Here is a 24283-nt window from a genome sequence, read left to right on the forward strand (position 1 = left end):
GGATGCATCGCGCAGCGCGCGCAGCGCGCGCAGCAGTCAGGAGGACGCGGGGCGGAGCTTCCCGCCCGGAGACGCCAGGAAAGATGCTCCACCTCCGAGAGGATGGTGAAAAAAGAGGCGTGGCTGGGAAGTTCATAAACGGAGAGGGCGTGGCCAGGGGTTTTCCGTGGATCGTGGCTTGGGAAAGAAGGATTGGTCCATTCGCGGAGTTTGGGTTTCTTGCCACACGCGCCCTTTTAAGTAGTCAAGTTTTGTGACTCCCCGAAGCCTACAATTTCATCTCACAAAGGCCGGTGTAATTAGCAGAGGAGGGCTGCATAAGTGACAAAGGCTTTTAATTTCAAAACACAAACTCTGGCTTAGTTTACAGAGAAATTGGTTCAAGCTAGGCACATGGGTTGCATAGACTTACGGTTTTGCTCCGCAAATATTCGCTTGGCTCACAGATATTCAAGATATCTTATCTCAGTACTGATTTAAGTGGCAGAGTCTGGAAAATTCACATTGTACTACGGATTCAGCGCTCAGAGGCTTGTAGTCTCTACCACAAACACATAGTGGCAACGATTCTTTAGTTTGACGTACCGTGGCATTGCTTCAGTTCAGTGACGAAACAGATGTATAACACTATTGCAAAATTTAACAATGAAATGCTGCTTTTGTTTTGATTTTGAAATGGTTGAGTAAAATGGAAATATATCACATTATTTTGGATTGATGGATATTGAGTAATCTAAAAATGAGATGAATGACTGTTCTGTACAATAGACTCAAGGGACTTGCCTCCTGGAGAAGAAATAAATTGCTGTCTAAATTTCACTCAATTCTTCAGTTTGGCAATAGCCCAGATTATTGCCCAGGCAGTGCTTATCACAGACCCCCAATTGGTAGATTCCTCTGCATTTTAACCCCTCCTCCCTTGTATTGGGAAAGCAAGATCCAGTTGTTTTCCTTTCTACGGATTAGTCAATGAAGATATGAGGTTTCCATGATGGATACTTTGCCACTGTTGCTGCTCCAGTGGGAGAAAAATACATAGTTTTACTTTCTTTCAGTCATTTAGACTGGAAGTGAAAATTGGCAATTCTTGTCAAATTCACTTTTTTTTAAGAAAAAAAAACCCAACCTCCAGAATTTCAACAATGAAATGGGGACAGGGAGTCCAGTGGTCACCAGTCCTCTTTGACAGCCTGACAGTTGCTATAACAAACTGCATGCAGATAGAAACAGTGAATTAATGCTTCAGAGCATTGTTTGTCAGTGATATAGAAGGAAGTTGTACAAGTTGTCCTCGACTTACAACAGATAATTTAGTGAGCAAAGTTTTAACAGCACTGAAAAAAGTGACTTATAACTGTTTTTCACACTTACAACCATTGCAACATCCCCATGGTCACGTGATCAAAATTCAGACTTTAGGCAACGGACTCATGATAGTTGCATTGTCCCAAGGCGATGTGATTACCTTTTGCAACCTTTTGACAAGCAAAGTTAATGCAGAATCCAGATTCACTTAACAACTGTGTTACTACTAACTTTAACAGCTGCAGTGATTCTCTTAATATCTGTGGCAAGAAAGGTGGTGAAATGGGGCAAAATTCATTACATTTAGATACGTTCATCTAAGGCAGGAGTGTCATACTGCCGGCCCACGGGCCGGATGTGTCATGCTGCGCCCACCCCAGCTCCAGCAATGGGGAAAAAGTCGTGATGTGTCGTGACATGACACGTGACATTGCGAGTTTGACACCCCTGATCTAAGGCATCCGATCTTAGAAGTAGGAGGAAATCATTGCTCTGCACTGCTGCTTCTACAGTTGTTGTTGAATGGATGATCTTTAAACATCAATTCCTATAGCCAGTGGCATATGTAACAAGCCTCAGTGACATCAAAATGGTGATGTGGATCATGATATTTCATGTAACAATTATGCACTTTCATCATGACTTCTGTTGCGTGTATGTAAGTAGCATTATTTAGGTCAATCTTTTGGGCACCAGCAACCGGGTCCGTGAAGAAAGGTTTTTTTTCACAGACCGGAGAGGGCGTGGTTTTGCGTGCTGCCTGCATCCAGCGGATGGGGCTTTGCTTGTTTGCACGGCCTGGTTCTTGGCATTGCCGCGGACTAGTGCGGACCACGGACCGGAGGTTAGGGACCCTTGATTTAGGTGATGATGCTTGCAATTAGTTCTGGTAGAAGAAAATATTTGTAAGTCAGGGTTGAATTGGGTTCCTGGTGCTCTCCGAGCTTGGTTGTTTTCTTCTTCGTTACCAAATTAGGTAGCATCAGTGCATACTGATCATCAGTGCATACTAATATATGCACATAAATTCTTACATGTTCCTTCTTATTTGTGGCTAATGCATTTTGCTTATACAGCACATTTCCAGGAACCTGATCTTTGTTTCAGTAGACAACAGTATATTGGCTTATGAAGTAATCTTTAGATTTGAGTTCCTACTTTACCTAGCATTGTAACATGAGCACGGTTGGGGTCAAATTGGGCTTTAGTTCTGCTTGTTGCATATTACACAAAATATGCCCAAACTGATCATCATTATGGCTTCCAATTAATCAGGGAACATCATATGTGGCATGGTACGACTGATAAGCTCTTCTGCTTGTGAGCAGTATTAGGCTTCCTAAGATGACAGCCAGAGTTGCTGGCAAATTATCAGGAAAGCTGCTGTCTGCACTACGGTCACTAAACCCTGAATCCCAACATTATGTAACAAATAAAATCTATACCAATATAAGCTAGTTTATTCTTTCTTTATTTCACCCAGAAGTCTCATGGTAGGCAGAGGAAGTATTTTTTCTGTACTCTTTTTATTTGTGCCAGCTTTGTGTTAATCTGTGTCAATTAACAGACTTATTTTTTCCTGTGGATCACATCTATTCAGAATGTTACACATTTGCAAAACTGATCCCTGATTTTTCCATTATCTACTAACTAAAGCGTAACATATAACTATATGTGCGCCTAAATAATCTAGATTATGCCACTTCATATTTTCCGATAAACATTTTTAATGATTTTGGAGAAAGAATAGACTGCTATCAAGAGTAGGCCATATGCAGTGTTCACTGCTAAGGAATATGGACATAGCTGCTCACTTGGACTGACGTCCAACTCAAGTATGCTCATACTATTGTATGCAAGTTAGGACCTCTAATTTAGAGATTATAAAACCAAACTATGGTTGTTCTCATCCTACCAACTGGAAAGCATATATAACATACCCATGTTTATCTGAAAAAGTCAAAGTTCTTCTATGCTATTTTGGATGCTCATCCAATTGGATTTCTTTTTCCTGGAAAGCACTACAGTAATAGCTTATGACTGCTTATCCTCCAGTTAGCATTATAAATAATCAGACAGTGATGTGTGGTTGAAAATTTTAGAGCACAGTTGGATCTTCTGTCTCTAGAAAGACTTCTGCTAGCATTGCATTCATACTTTAGCAGCAACTATGTTATCTTATTAGACAGTTTTAAATAAACAAATGGTCTTTATTTGTATATTGGTTGGTTGGTTGTTCTCCATCATGGTGGTTGAAAAAAGTCCAAGTTGTTGACACAATCCCTGTTCTACATAGAGCCCACTATGACAGCTGTAAAATATCACTCATATGCCATCTATTTATCAAATGCTATGTATTTGGCTTTGGTGTCATTCAGGCTGTCCTCCCACTTTTCTCTTTGTTCACCCTATAGCATAGTAACTACTAAAGAATTCAAAACCTTATAAACAGTTTTCTGTCCTGTAACATGACCTGCCTTAATATGGGCTTTGGAATTCTTACAGACAAATTATCTTTTTATATGGTATAACAGTTCCTCAGTCAGTTGTAGACTGTGTTTTGTACACTATCTGTGTGGAGGTACTGATTTATAGTATGACCCTTCAAACTTGATATTCAAGGTTTATATACAGTTCATGAACAGTTCTTCATTTTGAAATATTTATACTTCGTGTCCAGTGTCTCCTGTTCTATTGTTGGACTTCATTGGAATGATCATTTTAAAACTGTTGTACCATCCAATGTGAAATGAAAAGTATACTCCTTTTCACTTTTGTGTACAAAAATACCTAGAATAACAAGCTTCATGGGAATCATTTTAGACAGTCACAGAAATGAATTCTGGCAGTGAGGCTGCTCCTGACAGAGTTCTAGCATCTTGACTCTAAATCTAATTTGAATGAAGAGCATAAGAAGATAATTCCTACTCCTATTCCGCTAATTCCTACTCTTTTCTGTGGTTTTGCTACTAAAACAATTAAGAAGAAGCTCTAAGATCAAAATCTAATGATTGATTTTGAAATAAGAAACTCTTTGGGGATTGTGATTCTAGTATCATCTTTGCAATCAAATTTTAGAAACTTGGCAATGTTAGGAATAAGGTGTTAATCAGGGTTGGGGATTATAATATCATTTGCTTTCTCATGAATGCAGAACAAGATCATTTTGAAAATATTTAAGGTCATATGTCAGGCATAGTTTTAACATTCTTTTTAATGATTTTAACCTTAAAATTATTTTTATACACAAACTTATTAATTTATTAAAATATTCAAGAGACAGATCATATATTCCATTGATTTATAAAAAAAACTATCTCATGACATTCTACATGTGTTTTCAATTTTAGCAGTTCAGACTTTTTAAGAAAGTAATCATAGCTCTCGTACCATTCAAATTTACCTGTAAATCAACCATGATCATTATACTCATTCCTGGGTTAACCACTAATGAGTACATGGTCAAGGCACCAAGGGAAAGGGGGCACCTCAGAGATTTTTCTCAAGTTATCATGCCCTTAATTCTCTCACTAACATATTTGACTTTAGTTTTCGGCACTTACTGAACATAATGTCTTGCTAGTTAAGCAATGGGAGGGCTAAAGAATACCATTGTTGGGCTGTGCTTAAGGCATCACTTAGATTTAATTGTGATTAAACCATGATTATACCTTATAAAGTGAATGTTGACTTTTCCTTTAAAAAAAAAAGATCATGGTTGCCTACACTGGCCACTTATCCATATATATATAAAAGAAGTCCTTGCAGATTTTTAGTTGTTGTCCCTCTACATTCTGAATTTTCTATTTTACAGAATTTGAAATTTAGTCACTTTTGATTGTTTCATTAGGCGAGACAGTTTGAAACAGGGAGGGAAAAGGATAAGCTAATATTTTTATTTGACTCAATTTCCACATTTTTACAAAACTGAGTATAAAAAGCTTAAAAACAAATTAAAATTCCAACTACCATTGCTTAGTAATTAAAAGCCTGTTTAAAACGATGAGCTCCTTTTGTTTTCTAAATGCAATATCTGGCAAGAGGTCAACTATACATTTTATAAGGTGGGAACAAGATGGTTCAGTAGTGCATATTCAGAAAGATTTCTCCATTGAAACGTAATAGCCAGATAGATGTAGCCATTTAGAGCAGGGGTCACCAGTACCGGGCCGTGGCATGTCAGCAACTGGTCTGCAGAAACAAGCAAAGCCCCATCCGCGAGATGCAAGCAGCACACAAAACCACACACCTTCCGGTCCATGGAAAAACCTCTTTCTACGGAACTGGTCCCTGGTGCCCAAAAGCTTGGGGACCTCTGATTTAGAGCTTTAAAATAAGGTAACTGTGTAATCTATTCCTAGTATGTAGTAATACTGAACTATATTAGCAGTCTAGTGACTGCAGTTTTTATTTGTAAGTTTTAGACATTCTTCAATATTGCAGGAATAAAGATGACACCTAATCAAGATAGAAGAAGAACTTGCTAGATTCAACCAGCTCAGAAGGAGTCATAAGTGGCATACTGCATTCTTCAGAGGTTATACTCTGGATCCAATAAAAATAAGGATATGGGAGCATCCATCCTGCAGATCTGCCTTTTCTTATGAGTATACTATTATTCCAACTAGGGTAGACCTCATCCCCGAGTCCTGTTTCTAAGTGACCAAAGACAGTTACATTTTTTAATGTCTTCCCACAGGAGGTATATACGGTGCTCACAGGATCACAGGACAAAGAAGCACTTAAAGTATGACTTGTAAATAGTATGCTGATTTAAAATTGGTTTGTTTATAAAGTTCACTGTTACTGTAAAAGAGTTAACATCCTGGTAAGTGAAAAGTTTATAAAGGTGATATATGGGAGGTAGGAATTTTGGGTAAGCCAGTGGGCTATGCTTGGCTATTGTTGGTGGTTGAGAGCACATGAGGGAGGAAAGGCAAGACAAAGTGCTAAGAAAATCGGTGTGTGAAATTTGCCAGATTGAGAACTGCTGATAGTGTGAGAGAATTTTATCATGCTTACCCCATAAACCTGCTCAAGCATCCCCGTAATTTCTATTTTAGCAGAAATCCAGTGCAACAAAAAAGAACCAAGTTTTATTTCTGCCAAATTGTAATTCATCTGGAATAGGTCAGTGAACTTCCAGAACACAAAGCATTTGCTTTGAGTTAGAACAAAACACACTTTTGGGCCCATCCCTATTTAAAAAAAAAAAATAATCAAGTAATAAGAGGAAATAACAAAACACTACATTTGCCAATAAAATATCAAGAATTAAAACCAAACTAGGCACAAGAATAAGTTTTTCTCTAGAGAATGACAGCTAATTTGAGAAAGGTTTTTTCTTTCTTTTTTCTGCCATCTGAAACCATTTTATCAGTAAAAACAGAGTTTAAAGTATCATAACATAATGGATGTAATGAAAATCATAAATTTATTATATATTTTTATTATCAGAAAGTAGTATTAGGGAGGAAAAAAGATAAAGCAGGGCACAAGATATTATTTTCAGGAATATGTAAATATTGTTTGCCTTAAATTGATATTCTGAAAAACTAACAACTCGTACCTCATGGAACTTAACGTCCATTTCAAGCAAATATTTTCAATCCTGCCAGTGATTCCTACTGATTCACACTAATATCAAGTACTATTAAGTTATCTTAGATTTTGTAACATAATCCCGATTGAAAGCCCCTCCTTTTTAAAAAAACCTTACTTACTGATGGAAAAATATAATACGTTTGAAAAAAGATACAATTAATTTAATATTAAATATTAATAATATTGAGTTTTGAGAAGTATATTCATTGAAAATTCTTCTTATTAAATGTTAGAATTCCTTTCACAAATCTGAAATCCATTTGGGAATTAGATTTTCAGATTTCTAACTGATAAAAAATTATGTTTTATATATGCATGATTATATGTGAAAAGAACAAAACATCTCATTCCAAGAAAGCAAACTATGTGGCTGTAGATCTTATTCAAACAAACTAAACACTGTCGTGCATGCTGACTACTGACTTTTTATTCTTCCTTTGAGAAATTTATCTATTTTTTTCAGCATGATAATTCTCTCAAACTGAGCTAAAGACAATCAAATTCAAACTGGAGGAGGGAGAGGCAATTAAAAAAATACTGAGTTCCAAAATGGCCAAATCACGATTGAAGAAAGAAAAATATCTCCCAGTGCATCCTGGGAGAGAAAGGTGAGCACAGATTCTCTTCTCTATCCCCTGCTGATCATTTGTCTCAGAGCAAGCCTGTTATTCATGCTGTTTTGGAAGAATATAGAGCATATAGAGCAAATCATGCTCTATATGGCCTTGCCCAATTGTATTTTAGGCAGGCAAAATGCATCATTTATAGCTCAGAAAAGCTGGTGGATTTTTTTAAAAAAATAGTGAGGACCTAAGGATTCCCTTGAAGGGGCTGAATGTTTAGAAAGAACAATGGAAGCTTTTTGAGAGGCAAAGTAAAAAGATAAGCAGCGTCTAGCTTGGTTGATCTTGAAAAAGCTATATTGTTCATAATTAGCATTGTCAAGGAGACAACAGTTAGTTCTCGATCTACAACAATTCATTCAGTGTCCATTTGAAGTTACATCACAGAAAAAAGTGACATTACCATTTTTCACACTTATGATTGTTGCGGCATCCCCATGGCTGCTTCACAACTGACTTGTATTTATGACAGTCACTGTATCCTAGAGTCATGTGATTGCATTTTGCAATTTTCTGACAAGCAAAGTCAATGAGGAAGACAGATTAATTGGCTGTGTTACTAACTTAACAATTGCAGTGATTCACTTAACAACTGGCAAGAAAGGTCATAAAATGGACAGACTCACTTAACAAATGTCTTAGCAAAGAAATTTTGGGTTCAATTTGAGTTGTAAATCAAGGACTACCTCTATCAGAAAATAGCAGGCCTAGAGGTGAAAAAAAAAAACAGAAAAATGCTTTGGCAAACTAGTCCTGTATCATTGCTCAGAAAGTGGCTTATATATATATCAGAGCTGAACTGAAAATACACATCAACAAGATTGCCTCTCTTTGATAACAAAGGGACAATGAATTTCCTGACTCTATGATGTCTGCTTTTGGTTTTCAATTTGTTGGTAAATAAAACCAAAATATTATTAACAGTTTAATTTTTTGGTGATTTCTTTTTCTGGAGAAAATCAAAATACAAACAAATGCTCTCTTGAAATCCCTGAAGATTCAGGAACACAAAGACTACTATAACACAATATATAAACATTTGAAAAACTGACTGTGGTAAACTAAACACTGATTAGAATGATCCAATATAAAAGTCAGCATTTAGAAGCGATGTTAAATAGCAGTATATTTCATTCTAGCTCAATCTTGTTTTAAACAATAAAATCTACCATTAAAAAGGCCACAAACCACCAGAAAGAAGAAAAAAAAACTCTTTTAAGTCACACAAAATCAGTGTTTACTTTTTTTACAAGACTTTTAAATAATATCATATTTTTTCTTTCCAACATAAACCTGCTGTTCTGCCCCCCCCCAAAAAAATTTTTCTCTGCAGTTTAAATTTTAATATGAAATATCTTTTTGAAAGCCTTTTTGAAGTTTTCATTACAGAGTGGATATATAAATGGATTCAATGTAGAATTCACATAGCCAAGCCAAATTGTAAACATGTGAAAAGGACGGTTATAGCATATTTCACAAAAGGCCATGACCATAAACAATACAAAATATGGTATCCAACATAGCATGAAAACTGCCATTATGACACCTAATTGTTTGGCAGCCTTTCTGTCCCTGTTCACGTGCAGCTTTTGACTCTGGCAAACAGAATGAGTACGTAGCTTTCCCCATGTCTCTTTCAGGTAACGGAGACTGAGAGGATCTCCTCCGTTAGAACACCTCTGAGGAAAAAGTTGCTCAGGATGAGAATTTTGTTTTAGGGAGGGATCTGAGTGGATTCTAGGCAATGATCCTCCTGCAAAACTCTGCCTATGTGATATTTTGCCTAACTGGGAGATAGGATTTTTTATATTTTCAGCACTGTTACTGACACAGGCATATTTTCCCTTTGTATTGCCCAGCTCAAAATCTTTCTGCATTATAGCTAGAGGGAAACAGTTAAGTTTTATTACTTCATGGTCACTTCCTTTGGGAAAATCCTTCGAAATTTTAACGAAGCTGCCTAATGGAAGTTTAGCTTCCCTTATTTTGTTGTGCTCAAGGCTATCATTTGCACTGAAAGAAAATCCTCGGTCTTTATTTGAACGTTGGGAACAAATCTTTTGCATTTCCGGAATCTTTCCATTATGCACAATCGTGTTATTAGAGTTATATCTGTATAATCCATTTATGAGCTGCCGATGCTGATAATGCTTGCAGACAGCCCTGTAAATGTTTGCATAGAACCACAGCATCAGCAATGATGGTACATAGAAGTTGATTGTGGCTGTCAAGACTTTAAACCAAGTGGTTCTACAAAAATCTGTTTCACACAGTTTTTCATCATAAGTTCTATTATTAATTGTCATAGTACTGTGATCTGTAAATTTACGCCAGCCAAGTATGGGAATCACCCACAGGAAAGACAGCAGCCAAGCTATTGAAATCATGACTGAGGCTCTAGTTTTGGTCCTATACTTGAGATATTTTAAAGGCTGTTGGACTGAACGGTAGCGATCTACACAGAGTATGAAAAGGCTGAATATAGAAGCTGTGCTGGCTACGTAATCCATTGATAGCCAAAACAAGCAAGCTTCTCTAGTCAAAATCCACTTATCCTTCAACAAGTATACAATGTTTAGTGGCATCACAGCTGCACCAACCACAACATCTGCACATGAAAGACTGACAATATAAAGATTGCCAACTGTCTGTAGTTTCTTTTCTGTTTTCACAGCATATAGGACCAAAATATTCATAACCACTGTAATCAGTGAGATGGTTCCCAAGAATAGTCCTAGAACAGGTTGCATCTCTGTAGAATTCCTGTTTGTGCTTCTGTCTACCAGACACATCCTTTGGCTCAAGCTCAATGAAAAAAGACCAAAAAAAAAAAAAAAAAAACCCCCTCTTCAGAAGTTCAGTCTTGTCTGGCGAACTGTTGGGTCAGTTTCTTTGATGTCTTTGATCAATCTGAAAATTAAAAGAAAAGTTTCACTACTGCTGTTTCTTGCCGTTTTTACAGCTAAAGAAATAAAAGTGAGAGTGAAGTCAAGAAAAAATATTGCAAAAATATTACATAGTAGGAGCTTGCCTCCAAATTTCTTATCCAAATATCTTACATCCAGAGCCTTCCAGGCCATATGGTATTCATCAAAAGTTTAAACCACCGGTCCCCGAGCCAAGTGGAAGCTTTCCTCTTAGTCTCCATTCAAAAGAGAGGATGCTGGGCCTGAGCATTTCCAGGACTGTGATAATTTTAAATCTAAGGTCCAGAAAGCAATGTTATTTAAAAGGAATCACAACCTGAGATATGACAGCTGTCAGCTGCAATACATGATGTGAGAGATATGTAATGCTCACACTATCAAAGCCTGTGAACAATGAACAGGAGAAATCCTGGTATGCAACTCAGTCAGAAATGGTTAACCACTTCTTTGCACAGATGTGCACAGTAAACAGATGTTAAAAGTGACCTGCCATGCTTGACCTGCTAGTTTCTCTTTATTAAGTTTCAACTCTTTAAAGGGAAATAAAACCATTTAGATATGCTGATAAGAAAATTAAAAATGGAGAATAAACACTATTTATTGAAGAAAGGTAGGAAGTATATCCAAAAGGAACTTAACAACCAACACAATTAATCAAGAGCAAGCCCTATTTATATGAAGTTCAAACTTTCTTAGGTAGGGTGGAACCAAAAAATTAAACCTAACAGAATAGTGGAATCCTACTTTTGAATAGACTCCCTTGTTTCTCTCCATTATTCGTTTTTATGGTGCTCAAATTTGTTCTTACACATATTATTTACTGGCAATGGGAGAACTGATTTTCACATTGTCCACATGACATCTGCCCCTGCAAAGAGTACCCAGGCAGAAATCAAGAAAGGAAATCTTGAAAGGATTCCATTGCATTGTCTCATAATAAACAAAATGCAAGAAGGTATCAGATGTGGTATACAAAAGTCAGTTAATAGCAAGGAATGTTACTTGTTCAATATTTTATGCTGCAAAAAGAAGTGTTACTCCAAGGTCTCACTTCTACACTTATGCAACATTGTCTACCTTTTGATGGTCCTCTTGTGTTTTCAAGAAGTAGTAATATACCAGCAAAACATAAAATATACCAACAGTAGTCCTTGAAATGCAATACCAGACAGTCACTTAACCTCATGGTATATAATTTAGGTAGTAAATCATCAAGGAGTGATAACAACTCATTTCTTGCCAGGAACTGCTGTGCACAGAGTGTTTTCCATCTTTACAGTAGCAAATGAGGATGATCTTTAACGATAGAAAAGTTCTCCCCTCAACCATGAATGCGCTAAATGTATCCACTGGTGCCCAGGCAATTGATGTCAATGCCAGCATCAAGTTTTTGTGTATGATACATAAATTCTCCTAGACTGCTTATGCCAACTCTTATCCCAAAGCATGATAAACTTTCTAAGTCAGCACAACATTTATCAGAGCTGAATAGACTCATACCACGAAACAAAGCATGCTGTGGAAGGCTACATTTTATGCTAAACAGACTTCAAACCAGGAGCTTTTGCAGCACCCCAGGGATTAGATTAGTCTAGTGATGGTCCTCCTTTCCTAGCAATGTCTTATATACAAAATGAATTACTATAGCTTTCTGGTAGCAAATAAGAGCCAGTTGCTCCACTATTAGTACAATCAGAACTACTCTGGGCTGTCTTTGGTAATGTAGCCTCAGAAGTTTCTCTTGATGGCCCAATGCAAGCAAGGTTTTTGTTCTTTTCTTAGTAGGTTGTCTCACTTTCCTTCCTGCTTTATTTGCATCCTTGTCATTTATGAAATATAAATCAGTAATTGATGGCTGTGCCAGTTTGATGCATTGGTTAAGGCAGGGGTCCCCACCCCTAGTCTGTGGACCAGTACCGGGCCGTGGCATGCCAGCAACCAGTCCGCACAAACAAGGAAAGCCCCATCCACAGGATGCAGGCAGCACACAAAACCACATCCCCTCCGGTCTGTGGAAAAACCTCTTTCCCTGTAACTGGTCCCTGGTGCCCAAAAGGTTGGGAATCTCTGGGTTAAAGCATCAGGCTACAAATCAGGTTCTAGTCCCAACTTGGCACAAAGTCAGATGGGGAACATAGGAGGAGGAAGGAGTATCATGCGTATTCGTTGCCTTGAGTTACTTATAAAGGCAGGATAAAAACACCTAATAAAAAAAGATATAATCTCAACTTCTTCAGATCTCTCTGTTTTGTACAACAAAAAAATAACGGCTGTGTTCAAACCAAATCCTAAGTTAATATATATTATTATTTCTTGCATTATCATGATTATCAAAAGGTGTTTTGCTCATTTTGATTATGGCTTCTTTTCTATACAACCCCCAAATCTTTTAGATAGCCACATCTAATAGTTCACACTTCTTCCATGCTATAGCAGGGGCATACTCAGTGGTGAGATTCAGCCAGTTCACACTATTTTGGCAGAACCGGTAGCTAATTTTTTGTTGCCCAGACCCAGAATGGACTTCTGGCATCCACACAGAGAAACAATTGTTCACATATTTGAATCTCACCACTGAGGATACTTCTTGTTATCATCTACTTCAGTGGTTCTCAACCTTTTTAATGCCACGACCCCCAACTGGTCATAAGTCGAGGACTACTCAACCGGTCGTAAGTCGAGGACTACTCAACTGGTGCAGCACCGTTTGCAGAATGGGACTTTTGGCGGGCTCAGCAGGGCAGAGACAGCCTGGACAATTCCTATTGGCTTCTGAAAGCCAATAGAATTAGACTCTATTCAAGAGAGTCTATTCTATTGGCTTTCAAAAGCCAATAGAATAAAAGGGAGTAGCACAGCTAAGGAAAAGGGGAAAAAAATGGCGGACTACATTGTTTGACGACCCCCGTGAAATGGTCGTTTGACCCCAAATGGGGTCCCGACCCACAGGTTGAGAACCACTGATCTACTTGCTTGTGATTTGGCCCACAAAAGAAGGATGTAGAATTCACGACAGTGGTCTGAACATGCAAGCCTTTTCCTTAGTGTAGATATTCTCTTGAATTACATACCCAGTACAAAGAATTTCATAATTGGACAATGTAAATGGGTTCTCTATGCCCTTACTATAGCTAAAAGACCTATACTGCAACATGGGAAAGATAAATGTCTGGCCCTATTTATTCAATTGACTGAAGACCTGACTGCATTTGCTACTCAGAGCGCATTGCCTACAGATTTAGATTTCATTTGGCTAAGTATAAATATAAACATGGGAGTCATTTATACAAAATACAGCAGGTTAAAAAAAAGCATGAATGTTATACAATAAGTACTATCTACAAATACACACACATCTGCATAATCTCTGTATTAAATAATTTTATACATATAGTTGTAACTGTTTCTGTTGTAATGACAAATTATACTCTGAATTTTCATTTTTTTCTGTTGTATTTTCACCTATTTTTAATCACTATATTCTTTTTTTGATAATGATTTTTGTGTTTTTCTCCTACTGTTTTTTTTCTCTTTTTCTGATACTGTTTTAAAAGATGGTAGGGAGGGAGAAAGGGGGGGGAAGGAAATCTGGTGGGGGGAAAATGAGGTAAAATAAAAGATTTTATTTTAAGATTTGTTTTTGATCAATTCATGCTCATTTCTGGTAATTACTGCATTTGTCCAATGTTCTTACAGACTGATGTCTGAATGAATTACTTAGAATCTCCCCCCCCCCCCAAAAAAATGATGTCATTAGTCTGCAAATTGCTGAAACTTTCTTTTCCTCTTTTTTGAAATTAGGGGCAATATTTGTTCTTTTTGGCATTTCACCAATTCTTCAGGATTTCTTAATAATAATACTACTTAATCATTCAGGCCATCTTTCAGAACCTTAAAATACAATTCTTGTAGTCCTGGAGATTTAAACTCATTCAGAGTAATTAGGTATTCCTAATTACATTTCTATCACTCTCAGATTTCAGTCTTGTTCCTTCATCCTGTTTTTCACAAACACTGAATCAAAGAATGCTTGAACAGCTGTGCCTTCTTTTTGTTATCTCTTAGGATTTGTCTTTATTTCCCTTTTATTTTGAATGCTTCTAAAGAAATTCTTTTATTGTTTTAGCATCTTTTGTTAATCTTGGCTCATTCTGAGTTTGCTTTCCTGACACCAGCTCCATAATTTTAGGCTGTCTATGCTATTTCTGATGGGGACCTCTGTTCATTTTCCATAGGCATTCTATGCACACTATTTTATTTTTCAATCATCACTTTTTATGTAGCTACATCTTTTACTGTTTTCAATTCCTTTCCCTCCTTCCTCCCCCCTCCCAGAATTGCTTACAATTGGTCTTTTAGAAAATTGCTATTCATCTTCGCTTTCTTTTTCATTAACTTTTCCAGCCACTTTTTATCACTGCTCTAAATTTATTAAAATACATTTTAAAGCCATTTTGTAGTGTTTCTTAAAAACCAGTAATTCCAGTAATACATGCTAATTTTCCTCTTATGTTCCTGCTACTACTTTTTCCTTGGCTAAGTGTTTTTTATAAGTTAGTACATTATTGAGTCAATGATATGTGACCCTTTAGGCATTTTTTTGGGGGGGGGGGGTCATTGGTAAACTCTAGTAGCAATATTAGTCAAACATTTGCTGAAAGGGCCATGCCCGTAAGAGTCTGTCTCCCAAGCGATGCTGAAATAATTAATCTAAGCAATTATTCATCAGTGAGATGAGTACACGAGTACACAAGGTATACGACAAGGCGATACAATATCACCCATCTTTTTCTCAGCCTGCCTTGAAGAAATATTTTGCAAACTAGACAGGGCAAAAGATGGGATAAAAATCAATGGCTCCTATTTAAATCACAAGATTTGCAGATGATGTTGTTCTCCTCTCACAAGACCCAGAAGAACTACAAAGACACATACAAGAGTTGCACAACTCAGCTTAAAAATAAACCTGAAAAAAGAGCCAGGTTATGTTTAATAAATTCACCAAAGAAAGAATTGTTTTTATATCTGGAGAAGAACTAAACGTAGTAGACCACTACATATACCTTGGCCAATGGATCTCAATGGAAGATGATTGAACGGTGTGTTTAATGTGGTTGGCAGGCATTCTGTAAGCTAAGAGTAATTTTCAAAAACAACCTCCCCCTGTGGCCGAAGAGAAAGGTTTTTGATCAGTGTGTGCTACCTGCTCTAACATATGCTGGTGAAACATGGACACTAACTTCACCATCGATACAAAAGCTACAAGTGGTATAAAGAACCATGGAAAAATACATGTTCGGCATTACAAGGCGAGCTGGAAAGACCTGCACATGGATTAGAGAACAAACGAAAGTATACAATATCATCAAGAGACTAAAAGAACTGAAATGGAAATGGGCTGGTCACGTGGCAAGAAGAATCAATGGCAGGTGGACCAAGGCAGTCATAGAATGGATCCATTTATTAAAAAACACCCACAAAAGAGACCTAAAACATCAGCAAGTATTGAGGGTCCAATTGGCAAAAGAAAGCTCGGGACCATATTGGTTGGAAACATGTAGAAGAGGCCTTCATCCTGCAGTGGATAGACAATGGCTAAAATGATGATGATGATAATTCATCAGTGCAAGATCTGCATTGAAAGAGCTAAAGCATTCTTTTAGAAGGTATGCACAGATTCTCCTTGGTTGAGAGAGGATATAAATTATTTTTGAGGTGAGAGTTGTAAACCTATGGACACTTACCTGGGACTGTTTTTTTTTTTTTTTAAAGTATGTAGAGATTTGCCCAGTCCATCAGAATTAGTAACTTAATTACTCTGAATTATAATATTTGGAGTTAATCTGACATCTTCTTTTCTAATAGGCACAGCAGCTTGGATCCTAAACTCACAATGTTGCATGCATTTATGTATGTGTTTTCAATCACAAAACACTCCTCATGGTGAAAGGAAGGTGGTTGTCCAGTCAAATCCATTCCCACCCCATCCCCCACCAACCTGCAAAATCATTCTCTTTTCTTTCTGTAGTTTTTTGAGCTGCCGTATGTCTGTTTTCTGCGGTAATTTAGGAGTATAGTGAAAATAAAACTGTTAACATTTTTGTCCTATCTTCCAAACCAGGAGACTCCAGTAATTTAGAGCTTCTTCTATGAATGGAAGAAGTATTCACCTTTATTTTTGATTTCCTGGAACTATCAGAAGTTGTTCTACATTGAATCAGTAAATTTGATCCATATAATTCAGTTTCCTGGATGCCTCTAGTTAAGCTGTATGCATCTATCCTATGCATCTTTTATGTGTATATATTTTATGTGTATATATTGTATCTTTACTGTGGAAATTATATATCCTGCTGGGCTGCTGGCAATGGTTTTGCAATAGTTTGCTCTTTCCTGAGCAGGCAAATACATTTGAATGGAGCATGACAGGTACATAGCCCTTGGTTCTATAGTATAGGATTCAGCCATCTCTTCTATAGTGCTCAATATGTACATGAAATCACTGGAAGAATCAGTTTGCTGATGATATCCAGTAGCACATCTCCATGGCTTGCTCATCAAAAGGTGCAGTGGAAATTTTGGGTGGGGAGGGCTATAAGACTCTGTTTTGAGAGGAATAAGTTAAGATTTAAGCTTGACAAGAGGGAATAGCTGTTGATTTGGAAGATAAATGATTCCAGGACATTTCCATTTTTGGCTCAGGATGGACTGCACTTTTCCCAAAGGAGAAGGTCTGCAATGTTGGGGTTTTCTTGGATCCATGGCTCCTACTAGAAGAGCATGTGAAAGCCGTGGCTTAACTTTTGCCCAGATTTGGCTGGTGTGCCAATGGCTACTTTTTTTAGAGTGAGAGACATTAACAACACTCACTCATGCCCTTATCTTTTTACAGTGCAACTACATGATCAGAAAATTAGAAAATCAGAAGCTACAGTTGGTACAAAACGCAGCTGCCCACCAGATAACATTAGAGTCCTGCAAGACCTGTGTCGCTGAACTGCATTGGCTGTGGGCTAGCTTCTAAGCAGAGTTCAGATATGTTGCTTGGGACCTATATATAATATATGATTTGGGATGTGTCTGTGTTTGAGACCATCTATTTCAAACAAGATTTGCTGCCCAATGCTGTCTAGCACAGAAGACATATTGTGTGTCTCCAATCATCAGGAAATAAATTGGGTGGAGACTTGGAATCGAGCATTCTCTGTTTATTGTTCGCTATCTCCACAATAGCTTACGCTCACAGCAATGATAGTTCTTTCCCTGTTAAACCACTATTTATCCATAAATGGTTTGGGCACTGAAAAAGAGGGGTGTGTTAATTATGACTTTATTTATTTTTTTTGTAATGAGAAAAGGGCACTATTGTTTTTATTTTGGATGTTGGGCTTTGTATGGATTTTGATTATGCACTTATGCACTTACTTGTATAACAACTGTGTTTTGTTATGTTTCGTGATGTTGTAAGCTTCTTAGAAATACCGAGGAGACATACAAGTCTTGTATCCATCATGCCAGACTTCTCTAAAACCATTACTGGACCTAAGAGGCTCACATGCAAAAATTCAAGAATAAAGCTGTTGTTAAGATAGTTTTAGTTCTGACATTAGAAAAGTTGCTACTGGGAAGAAAACAAGCAGTTGCAATCTGTAACACTCAAGATATAAATAGAACAGATCCAAAATCTGAAATGTATATCTCTTTCTTCTATCCGTGCCTCATGCGCTAGCTCGGGGGTCTTCAAACTTGGCTCTTTTTTGACTTGTGGACTTCAACTCCCAGAATTCCTCAGCCAGGCATGCTGGCTGAGGAATTCTGGGAGTTGACGTTCACAAGTCATAAAAGGGCCAAGTTTGAAGACCCCTGGGCTAGAATCACTCAGCAGGAAAAGCAGCTGACACCTATATGTTGTTATTTTAATGGATCCCTGTTCTCATCCTTCTCACTTCTGCTGCCCTTGCTAGATCTACTTTCTGAAGAAAAGAGTATTGGAGTGAACTGAATTGTGGCCTGCTAGTGTTCCTCTGCAAATATTCAAAAGGAGAATGTGTTTCTTTTGAGTATTTCATACAAATATTAGAGTGCTCAATTGGAATGTACATAGAATTTACATTATTAGTTTACCCAAGATTTGTTTTATTGCAAAGTGATTCATTGTCAAAGCAATAAACACTTTAATTAGAACAGTCCACCAAAACGTATTGCTCACAAGAAGTGTAGTCATAAGCCGACTAAATGTCAACTAGCAGAGTAATTGGCCAGCATTGAAAAGAAAGTCTGTTTTGTTATAGTGATGTCTCAAAACTATTTTGGCTAGCTCAAATAATAATATTTCATATTTTCCATAAGTTATTTGTTTTCCAGACTTAATTTTGAAAGTTTATAATTAAATAAATAAAAATGTGGACCACTCTTAACACAGTGTCACAGCCAATGGTTATCAACATAAATAGTGAAAGAGGGATTCAAGGCTACTGTTTTAAAAACAATCATGTAATTAAAAATAAGCAGTGAAACAAAAATGTTTTTATAATATCATTCCTTCTCTAATTATTATGTCCAAAATCATGGCTATAATAGTGACATCTTGCAAACACTTTATGTTCCGTGTATATAAATAGCATTTGTTTACGTCTCAGAACTTATTTCTGACTCTCAAATTAAACAGTTTTCCAGGAATCCCAATCATACATAGAGTTATCTAAAGTAACTACATGGGATGTGTATTTATCTGGGGGGATGGGAAAAGGAAATGCATTATGGTGCCTGTTTAGCACCCTGTTTAATCTATGCTTGGTATATTTATAATTAAAAAATGCAGGCAGATCAACCTATACCACCTGGCATCATATTGCAAATGCCCTCCAGGAAAGCTCTGTCTCCAGCCTATTCCAGAAGGTAGGGAGACCATTCCAGAGTGTTGGCACTGCCACAGAAAAACAGTTGCTCCACTTGACATCCTGGAATTCAACTGCTTATTCTGACATGATTACAGTAGTTGGACTGGTTCTAGTGGGAAGAGGTGACCCTGTATGTAACTTGGAGCCAGGCCATAAATATATATATGAATAGCATTTGAATCTGAGATTTTGCACAGGAAAGAAGACTTGTTTGCTGCAACCATTTTCTCAGGATGTAGAAAGAACCTAAATAATGGCAGATCTAATGATGAAAAAAAAAATCCACCATTCATCCCATTTTTTTTTGTAGCAAACCAACTTTCCCTTGCTATTCCCTGTTTAATCATTCTTGGGAAAGTAGAGAAGCAGCTAATGGACCATTTTGTTGCATATTCTTTTTTCTGAACAAAATTAAGTTGCTTTTTCATGATATGAAGCTGCATAGAGTAATTACATTTGTTCACAAAGTAATTATTGTGATTTCTGCTATATTGAATTATCAGAGCAGAATTAAATTTTACATGGAATAAAGACATTCAACACATTTAGAATATTTTTTCCCACTACCATTAGATAGCCTTAGATATTCACAGAATTCAGTACATGATAAATTAATATGAAAAATTTCTAACTTCTGTTTATACATATGTTACATCTGAAAAATTTCTTGTTCTGAAATCAGAAAAGAAATACTTTCCATTCTAAGTCATATTGTAAACTTTCTTAGAGTTGAAGTCACACAAGACCTGGGTGGGTACTCAGACTTTAGGTTACATTTTACAATATATTATGCTAGGCTTGGAGCATCCATAGAGAAAAGCTGTATAAAACTTCTTCATGAAGACAAACGCTAACAAAATGCAAGACAAAAAAGAATAGATTGGTAGTATAGTAACATGCCACTTCTTACATCCCTAACCATTATTTTCAGAACTGTTTCTCCATGGTCATGATTGAATAAAGGCATGTTATGAGAAAGCAGGGGTTTAAATTAGTTATATTGGATAAAATACTGATACTGCACAATTTTAATCAGCACAATTACCCCTCCCTTAAAGAAACTTAACAAACTGAGATACTGAGGCATCAGATGAGGTAAATATGTTATTGTGTATTGTATCACTAATCCAAAATTATCCCAGACTGGTCCTAGTTTTTTTTTCTGTCTGAGTAAACAGCAAAATAATACAGATGCTAATTGGTCTGACTGCTGAATTGTACCTCAGCAGTAACACAAAAGGCTAAGTTGTGGAGCATAGAACAAGGCTTATGGAACAGTTTCTGACACACTCGCAAAAGGGAGTATGCAGCACTCTTCCTAAAGGTAGGAAAATGAAAATAACATTTTAATGTTATTTTTATGATTTATGATGAATGTATTTTTACGATGACTATGATCAGGAGTTATCACTTATTGCTTTTATGTATACTGAGAGCTTATGCACCGGAGACAAATTCCTTGTGTGTCCAATCACATTTGGCCAATAAAGAATTGTATTCTATTCTATTCATCTTTGGTAGGAAAATTTCAGCCTCCTTTTAGGGTTACTACAAAGAGATTCATTCTACCTAAACTTTGAACAATCCAATATCAAATATTATCTGGGAAGAAAGGCTCCAAGTTCAATCCATAGGGTACCAAGAGTAAATTTCACTGACTCCCCGGGGAAATTGAGTTTGGTTTACTACCTGCTTAATAATGTTTCCCATCAGTATCTTGAATATAAGCTTTTTAGTCAGAACTGAACAAACGATGACTCCACTGCAATTCTGGCTCATTTAATTAATTGAGATCCGATTATCTCAGGCCCGCCCGAATTGCCCGTCCCCTCAAAAGGAGCCGAAGATTCATACGATAGCCACCCATCCTTCTTAGACCGAGATGGGCTCCCCAGCTGCCCAGATTTCCCATCCACTCTCCTCGACGGCCAAGTTTACTTACCCACCTGGCACTGAAGGAGAGATGAAGCGTGTCCCCGGATGACGCAGAAGGTTTCCAGAAGCTCGGCAGTGTTGAGAAGAAGAACAGGCGAAGAGGTTTGCAGGCGCCAAGTCAAGGGCGAGGTACCCGTCAGTCCTGCTTCAGTCGGGCTCTTAGGAGCGGAGGGAGACCGAGAATCCCGTGGCCCTGAGCGAGGCATCCCCCCCCCCCCAGTCTCCAAGGCTCGGTTGATGGGTCTGGAAGCTTCTCTTTAGCTGCCAGGCAGGGCTCACCTCCGTCCGCCCAGAGGTGCGCTAGCTAGTAGCCGGGCTGCTCGCCTGGCAACTCAGCCGCTTCCAGAGAGGAAAAGTTTTCTTCGAAAGTGCAGGAGTTTCTCTCGGAGTCTCACCTCGGAGGCTGAGCCGGCATCGAGATGGCCCCAAATGCCTCCAATGAAACGACCCTTGGCTTTGCTTCAGGAGGGAGAGCTGTTGAGTTTTCAACCACGCGCTGCTTTTCCGAAGTGAGAAAGTGGCGCGGTTGGGCACTGAGGGCAGCGGCTCCCGAAGTGCCTGCGCACTCCAAGGAGGAGCAGTTCTTCCACCTCTGACCACCTTCGGCGTCGATTAATCCCGTCTTTCTTTCCCGGCCACCCCAACGCCCACGCTTCAGCTAAATGAGCTCACCGTCCCTTTCCTAACCAATTCCCCTCTCTTTTCGAAAGAACTGATCTCAGCCCTCATGGAAATAAAATGTATTCTGCGATTGCCTCATCCTCTCACCGCGCTGAAGTATTTTTCATTCCCCTCTCCAACATTTTCTAAAAGGCCAGACAATCCACACACTGGCGACCTGATTTAATTCCCCCAGAAGGTGGCCCACATCTGATGGAGACTGATGAGTCTGAGGATGTGCGTGTGACTGTGTGCTTGTGTTTACCTTCTTGAGGAAAAGAAGCAAAAGCGTTACTCTTTGATCAATTTTAGAGAGAGAGAAGGGGAGGGGGGAAGAGAATCCTAGAAGCTAGATTTTGAAAACAACTTTTCCCTCATTGCTCTTGATGAAAGCTTTCCCCAGGTTCAGTATTATTGGGGAAACTTAGGCACATTACTTATTGAAAATTAACAAAAAGCTCAGCCAAAACTGCTTCTGAATCATTCTTATGAAATGATGCTAAAGAAAAAAAAATACAACTGCACAGGTCTTCAGCTATAGTGTCAACATACATTGTCTTCAGTTATAGTATTTTAAATATAATATGTTCTCTTCTGTGAAAGCATTGGCAATAGGTGCAAGGTAATATTAATTGTTTCAATGTGTCTTTGAACACAGCTCTTTCCCTTTCAAATGAATATCCCTTCAACATTTGACAATTTTCACACAAAGTTATAATAAATGCTTCTTGTATCTTTTGCCTTTATTTATGGCCATATGTTTATTTACAATATACACTGTATTATGATAGGCAAGTAATATAAAAGTTTCAAAGAAAATTTGGCTGCTGCCCTGCTATATTTTAGGTTTAAGGATTAGCTAAAGAAGAACTAATAGAAGCTCTTATAGAAGTAATTGGCTCAGTTTGGTTAAACTTTTGCCTAACATTTATGTAAATCAATTCTTAAATTAATTGTATCATAAGGAAGGGCTTCTCAAATGTTGTGATGTCATGATCTCCTAATGTAATAAATCAATTGGTATGACATTCCCATATATAATGACATTGGTCACAAGAATATCTACAGTATATAGCCATCAGTAGCTACACTTTTTGCAATGGATAATTTTGGATACAACTTGATAAGTGAGAAGGCTTTTGAAAAGAACATATATTTCATATATTTAGCAAAGCTTTTGGTTTTTATCTCATCTCTTCTTTGAATGAAAATATCCCTATATTTCTTACTAAGTCAATATGATTTTGGTTCCAAATAATTTGTTAGTTTTCTTAGTTTCATATTCTAAATAGACAGATCTTGTTTTGACAAATAACACACTGAGATAATTTTTCTCCAGTAACAAAATGTTAGTAAAACCAAACATGTGTAACATTCATCATTATTTACAGTAGAAGATTTAAGCTTACTATTATTAGCAGCATTGGTCATCTTCAGCTATTCATTTACCAACCTTAATTACCATTAATATGGATTGTTTCACTTCTACATACACCCCATGCATTACGGAGGTAAAACATAAACAGAAAGATATACATCAAAAGAAAAAGATGAAAAAGAAATATGGGGCCTGGGTGCCTCATTATAAAATCTCATTATAAAATCTTTTTGCTAGTCAGCTAACTAAGGTATGTAGGAAGCAAATCACAATAGTAATGAGGGGCTTTAACTACCCTGACATCAACTGGGAGACAAACTCTGCACTAAGTGGAAGATCAAACAGATTCCTGACAAACTTAGCAGACAACTTTGTCTCCCAAAAAGTAGAGAAGGGAACTAGGGAATTAGCCATTTTGGATCTAATTCTCACTAACAGAGATAAAATGATAGAAGGTGTTGTAGCCACAGGAACCTTGGGAGGTAGTGATCATGCAATATTGGAATTCAACATTATGGAAGCATAAGCAATAGAACATAGTCAAACTAGAGTCTTGGACTTCAAGAGAGCTAATTTCAATAAACTTAGAAAGGGCTTGGGAAGGATTCCATGGATGATAATCCTCCAGGGGAAAACAATTCAAGAAGCTTGGGAAATTCTGAAAAACAAGATAATAGAAGCCCAGTCTAGCACAATACCAGCAAAGAGGAAAAATAACAGCTCTCAGAAGAAACCAGCATGGCTGCATAAAGAACTCTCTGATAAATTGAAAAATAAAAAGGATAAGTATAGAAAGTAGAAAGAGGGGCACATAACTAAATCAGAATATCAACAAATATCCCGAGCCTGCAAAGATGAAGTGAGGAATGCTAAGGCCCATAATGAACTAATGCTTGTGACCAAAGTCAAAAATAACAAAAAAAGCTTCTTTCAACATGTAAAAAACAAGAA

General features: G+C 37.4%; 1 protein-coding gene across 1 annotated transcript; it reads right to left on the minus strand.

Annotated features, from left to right (window-relative positions):
• Nucleotides 1-8865: 8865 nt before the first annotated feature.
• HRH1 (histamine receptor H1) lies at nucleotides 8866-22071 on the minus strand. Its single transcript, XM_039342234.1, has 2 exons — nucleotides 21306-22071; nucleotides 8866-10442 (listed from the first exon to the last, which is right to left on the minus strand). The coding sequence occupies exon 2, from the start codon at nucleotides 10322-10324 to the stop codon at nucleotides 8867-8869; it is 1458 nt and encodes a 485-aa protein (XP_039198168.1). The 5' UTR covers nucleotides 10325-10442; nucleotides 21306-22071; the 3' UTR covers nucleotide 8866.
• Between the last annotated feature and the right edge of the window lie 2212 nt (nucleotides 22072-24283).

The sequence above is a fragment of the Crotalus tigris genome, unplaced genomic scaffold, assembly GCF_016545835.1.
Source record: "Crotalus tigris isolate CLP2741 ecotype Arizona unplaced genomic scaffold, ASM1654583v1 scf7180000017781.746583, whole genome shotgun sequence".
Taxonomy (NCBI): Eukaryota; Metazoa; Chordata; class Lepidosauria; order Squamata; family Viperidae; genus Crotalus; species Crotalus tigris.